Source organism: Bison bison, unplaced genomic scaffold (genome assembly GCF_000754665.1).
Source record: "Bison bison bison isolate TAMUID 2011002044 unplaced genomic scaffold, Bison_UMD1.0 scf7180017864037, whole genome shotgun sequence".
Taxonomy (NCBI): Eukaryota; Metazoa; Chordata; class Mammalia; order Artiodactyla; family Bovidae; genus Bison; species Bison bison.
In genome coordinates this window covers 5,502,663-5,507,676 of record NW_011494609.1, presented here as the reverse complement: position 1 = coordinate 5,507,676, position 5,014 = coordinate 5,502,663, and the positions used below count along the sequence as shown (strand labels likewise).

Here is a 5,014-nt window from a genome sequence, read left to right as displayed (position 1 = left end):
CCCCAGATTGTGTGCCCGGATCTTCCCTGCCAAACAGGTAACACAGGCGCCACTGACCCCCAAACAAGTCGGCAGCCAGGGCCGTAGAGAGGGCTGTGCAGGGACCTCAGGAAATGCTGGTGCGGCCACCCCCAGGAGAAGCCTCAGGTTCCAGACCTGTGGTGGCCCAGCCTCCAGGATCCCAGCATTTCTGAGGAGAGGGCTGGGGGTGCTCAGCCACCCCCCACCTCATGCATGTGGGGAAGGGGAGCTGCCCACTGGGCACTGCGCCGGGCTCTCCAGCTACTGGGCTCAAACACACAGGTGTCTAGAGGGACAGAAACCCCAGAGTTGCCTGGGGTTGAAGCCCTGGATCCATACATGAAATAGCTGGTCTTAAACCCTCCAGGAGATGAACACATTCACAGCCCAGGGGCGGCTGGGCGAGGCAGAGGGGCCTCTCCCCTGACAGCCCCATGCTGCTGCTGCCCAGCATCTCCGGTCTGATCTTCTGTCCAGAAGCAGACGTTTACGGGGCCATGCGCCCCGCCCGACGTGCTGGCACTAGTGTGGGAGGCTGGGGACCCACAGAGGCTGCTCCAAGGAGTCCCTCAGGCAGGATGGCATCGTCCAGCCCCACTGGGCATCGAGCTGCTGCCTGCAGGGCTCTGCTGCAGTGACTGGGCCATGGAGGTGCCCAGGGACACCAGGAGGTGAGCCCCCACGGCTCGCCCTGCCCTTGCCAGCCGGGTCGTAGAGCCAGCTGGATCCTTGCGCTAAGTTGTGGATGCTGGGCCTGTCCTGGAAGTGGGTCCTCCAGGGCTGACTCTGGGAGGTAGGGGCTGCCACAGCGGGCAGGGGCCAGGTTGGGCTGGGCTGCTGGCGGGTCCAATGTTGACAGGAACATGGGTCGTGCATCCACATCCATGTCTGCCATGAAGTTGGCGCTGGGCCTCCTTCCAGGCGTCAGATGGACCCCTGGGTAGGTTCAAAGGCTCCAAGGCAGCCTGAGGAGAGGGAATGTGTTGACTTGGGGACAAGGGTCCCTACTCTTACTCTGACAGAGAACTTCCAAGGAAGTGCTCCTGAGGTTGTACCAGTGACCACGCCATGGCCGATGGCGAGCAGTGGGGGCGCCCCAGAGTCAGCTGGAGACAGTGGTGTGTGGTGCCCAGGGCCACCCAACCCCCAGAGGCTGACCCAGTAGCACCAATCCCCATCTCCTCTGGGGCTAAAGGGGCTGGTGTCCCCACAGAGACCCAAACAACCCATGGTCTGTGCCCCTGCTGCTCTCAGAACGCCCAAGTCCTCTCAGGGTAGGAGCCCTGTGGTCAGGTGGCTGCTTGAGGGCAGAAACCTGAACCCAGCCCTGGTGCCAGGGCCCAGCAGTCATCTTGCTGGGGAAGTGTCGAGTTCTCTCACCATGGGCAGTCGGCTGAGGGTCTCTGTAGCTACTTCTCACAAGCTGAGGCTGGTCCCCTCGTTCCTAGTTACTGAGAGTCTGTCATGAACATGTGTGGGATTTTGTCAGATGCTTTTTCTGCACCTATGATATGATTGGGTGGTGTTTTTTCTTTAGCTTGTCAACATCATGAGGTAGAGTCTTTGGATTTTGAATGCTGACCCAACCTTACAGACCTGACATAGATCCTACTTTGTCATGGTGTGTAATATATATACATGTGTATGTATACATGTGTGTATACACACACACACACACACACACACACACACACTGTTGGGCTTCCCTGGTGGCTCAGCGGGTAAAGAATCCACTTCCAATACAGGAGACACAGGTTCGATCCCTGGGTTGGGAAGATCCCCTGGAGGAGGGCATGGCAACCCACTCCAGTATTCTTGCCTGAAAAAAATCCCATAGACAGAGGAGCCTGGCAGGCTACAATCCACAGAGTCGCAAAGAGTTCAACATGACTGAACAACTGAACACACATAGATACAGACTGGTGGATTCAGTTGCTAGTATTTTGTTGAGGATCTTTGCATCTGTGTTCGTGAGAGATGAACAGAGCTGTGTGACCTTTCTTGTGATGTCTTTGGTTTTGATATTAGAGTGATGCTGGTCCCCAGCTTGGTGATCTCACTTCTCCTGAGCCTCCAGGACCTGAGAGTGAAAGGGAACAGACCCCTGAGAGACCCCTTCTCCCTTCTCCTAACTCTTCCTTTCACTAAACTCACACCCTCATTCTCCTTTTTTTTTTTTTTTTTAATTTCCACCTTGTCCTCTTTTTTTTTAAAATATTTATTTGGCTGCATTGGGTCTTAGTTATGGCATGCTAGGTCTTTGTTACAGCGTTTGAACTCTTCATTATGCATGTGTGATCTAGTTCCCTGACCAGGGATTGAATCTGGGCCCCTTGCATTGGGACTGTGGCATCTTAGCCACCACCAGGGAAGTCCCTCATTTCCTTTAAAATGATTTGAAATTAGACACAGTGCCCAGAGAGGAAGAGACCAGATGTACAGAATGTGCTCCTTGACACGAGTGGACTCCGTCCAGCATGCTGAGGGCTGAGCAGACAAGGCGCAGGGGGATGCTGCCCGCTCTAGTGCAGCCTGGACCTTCTGGGCCAAGTGGCCCTGTCCACCCAGAGACTCAGCCACATCTGGGCTTGGATTGAGCTGGGTGGAACTCAGCTGGGGTGGAACCATGAAGCCGCCGTCAAAAAGAAACAACGCTGGACACCAGTCAAAGGCAGCAAAGGCAGGTTTTCCTCCACAACAGCTGCTGTAGGAGGGAGGAGAGCCAGGAGGCCTGAGCCCTGCTCCCCACACCAAGGCCAGGGCTCTGGAACACTGGGGCCCGAAGGAAGGGCGCAGGGCAGGGGTGGGGCCATGGGCCAGGCCACCTGGATGAGCTAACTGGACATGCCGAGGCAGCCCCAAGGACAGGAGGCGTTGGGCCCATTGGACCCAGGGGGTAGGCCCTGACCTCCCCAGGGACAGGGTGGGTAGAGAGCGAGAGGCTCTCCGAGCGATTATTCCTCGGTCCTCGGAGATGGCTCTGGGCCTAGAGATTTACATCTAAAAGGCGAGGCAGACTTGTCTAAAGAAGTTGCTCCAGAGGGGCTTCAGGGGTCACCTGCCTAGCACCAGGTGGGGCTGAAACAGGCAGGAAATTCTCCTGGCAGTGCTGAGGCCCTCCCAGGGCAGGGCCCTGAGTTGTCAGCAGCCACCAGGCCGGGTCCATTTCAGAAGCCATCTGTGCTCAGAGTCTAGCGGTTCTCGAGCTCTTGTTCCATCTCCTCGGGGCTCCCTGAAGCCCCACTTTCTTGGCCTTGGCCCTCAGGGCCAACAGTGCAGCCTCCCTGGCTCCTCATCTAACCCCTGGCTGAGCCTTTGGCCCCTCCTCGTCTCTGAGGAGAGAAGCGGCCGGAGGCGTGCTCATACCCACCACATCCCTGAAAGGCCTCTCTGGAATCCCCCGCAGATGGACCGTGGCCTGGCGGCGAGCCCCCGGTCACCTTCCTCCGCACGGAAGAGGGCCCGGATGTCTCCTTCCCCAGGACCATCCCCCTGATCCAACAGTTGCTAAACGCCACGGAGCTCACACAGGACCCAGCTGCCTACTCCAAGCTGGTGGCTGTGCTGGTCTACACTGCGGAGCGGGCCAAGTTCGCCACAGGAAACGAGCGGCAGGACTGGATGGACCTGTTCATTGACACCTTTAAACTGGTGCACAGGGACATCGTGGGGGACCCTGAGACCGCGCTGGCGCTGTGCTAAAGCCGCAGGGTGCAGCCCCACCTGGCTGCATGAGCTCCCGGGGGCTGCCTGCCTTACACTGCCAGGCTTGAGACAGCAAGAAGCTGTTCTCTCAGTCTGGAGGCCAGAAGTCCAAAGTCAAGGTGTCCTGGGCCACACACCCCCTGGGCCTCTAAGAGAAGGTCCTTCCTGCCTCTCCAGTTCCCCTCTCTGCCTCTGTGGTCATGAGACTTGTCCCCTTCCCCTCTGCCTCCTCCTACAAGGACTCTTGTGGTCGCACTTAGGGCTAGATAACCCAGGATAGTCCCCCCCATTTAAAGGGAATTGTTCATTGAATTCCATCTGCAAAGTCCTTTTTGCCATATAAGGTCACAGTCACAGAATCCAGGATTAGGATCTCTCAGGGGCCATTATCTGGCCAGAAAGAAAGAGAGACCAGCAGAGCCTCACAGACAACCCAGCTCCCGACTCCACCGCTGGCCTGTGCCCAGGGCCCCTGTGCAGTCCTCTTGTCCCCTGGCTGAGACATGGAGCCCCTGCCCACACCACCAGTCCCTACATCTCAGACTGCCTGCCAGGGACACAGAGGGAGCTTGCTGGGCAGTTTCAGTCCACCTCGAAGCTGCTCTTCATCTGCACCACCACCAAGATAAGCTGCATCATTAATAAGCTCCTTAAAAAAAAGAAAAAAAAAAAATCTGAAACCCTCGCTCCTCTGCCGGGAGCAGCACTCCAAGGACACACCCAAGCGTGTCCTTCAGGTGCTGTGAGATCATCTCAGACATTCTATAAAAGCTGAAAAGCAAGGTACCTGAGTGTGTGCTGTGGTCAGCGGCTTGCTGGGGTGAATTGGTTGCTCACCGGATCTTGAGGGTGACCCATGTGGCACAGGGGGGTGGGGGTCACCTGGTGCCTACAGGACCCAAACAGGACTTCCCCCTCATGGTTGCTGCCAAGGGTCAGGCACCCCTGTGTGCCCAGCCCTGGGTCAGCACACCTGGGCTATGACCAGAGTCCTTTTCTGCCCAGGTCAGGAGGGGTGACCAAGGGCTGAGGAGCTAGACCCAGGTGGGAAGGACCAGCCTGGTCCACGCTGAGCCCCCAGGGTGGTTAGAGTTGCGATCTCAGCAGTGGCTAGGGGAGGGGCTTGGCTGCACATTCCTGGCACATGGATGGGGACAGGTTAGGTGCAAAATCTCTGCACCTTCCCCTCAATTTTGCTGTCAACATAAAATTGCTCATAAAAAGTACTACCAGTAAGTGCATGCATGCTCCATTACTAAGCCGTTTCCAGCTCTTTGTGACCCTATGG

General features: G+C 57.0%; 1 protein-coding gene across 1 annotated transcript in view; it reads left to right on the top strand.

Moving 5' to 3' along the window:
• The window catches only part of COL6A2 (collagen, type VI, alpha 2), an 18,008-nt gene that overhangs the window by 11,238 nt on the left and 1,756 nt on the right, over window positions 1–5,014 (top strand). Inside the window, exons 27-30 of the mRNA XM_010834988.1 lie at window positions 499–692; window positions 921–961; window positions 3,428–3,687; window positions 4,594–4,689. Of these exons, the coding sequence (XP_010833290.1) occupies window positions 499–692; window positions 921–961; window positions 3,428–3,687; window positions 4,594–4,689 (591 nt within the window). The remainder of the gene's footprint in view (window positions 1–498; window positions 693–920; window positions 962–3,427; window positions 3,688–4,593; window positions 4,690–5,014) is intronic.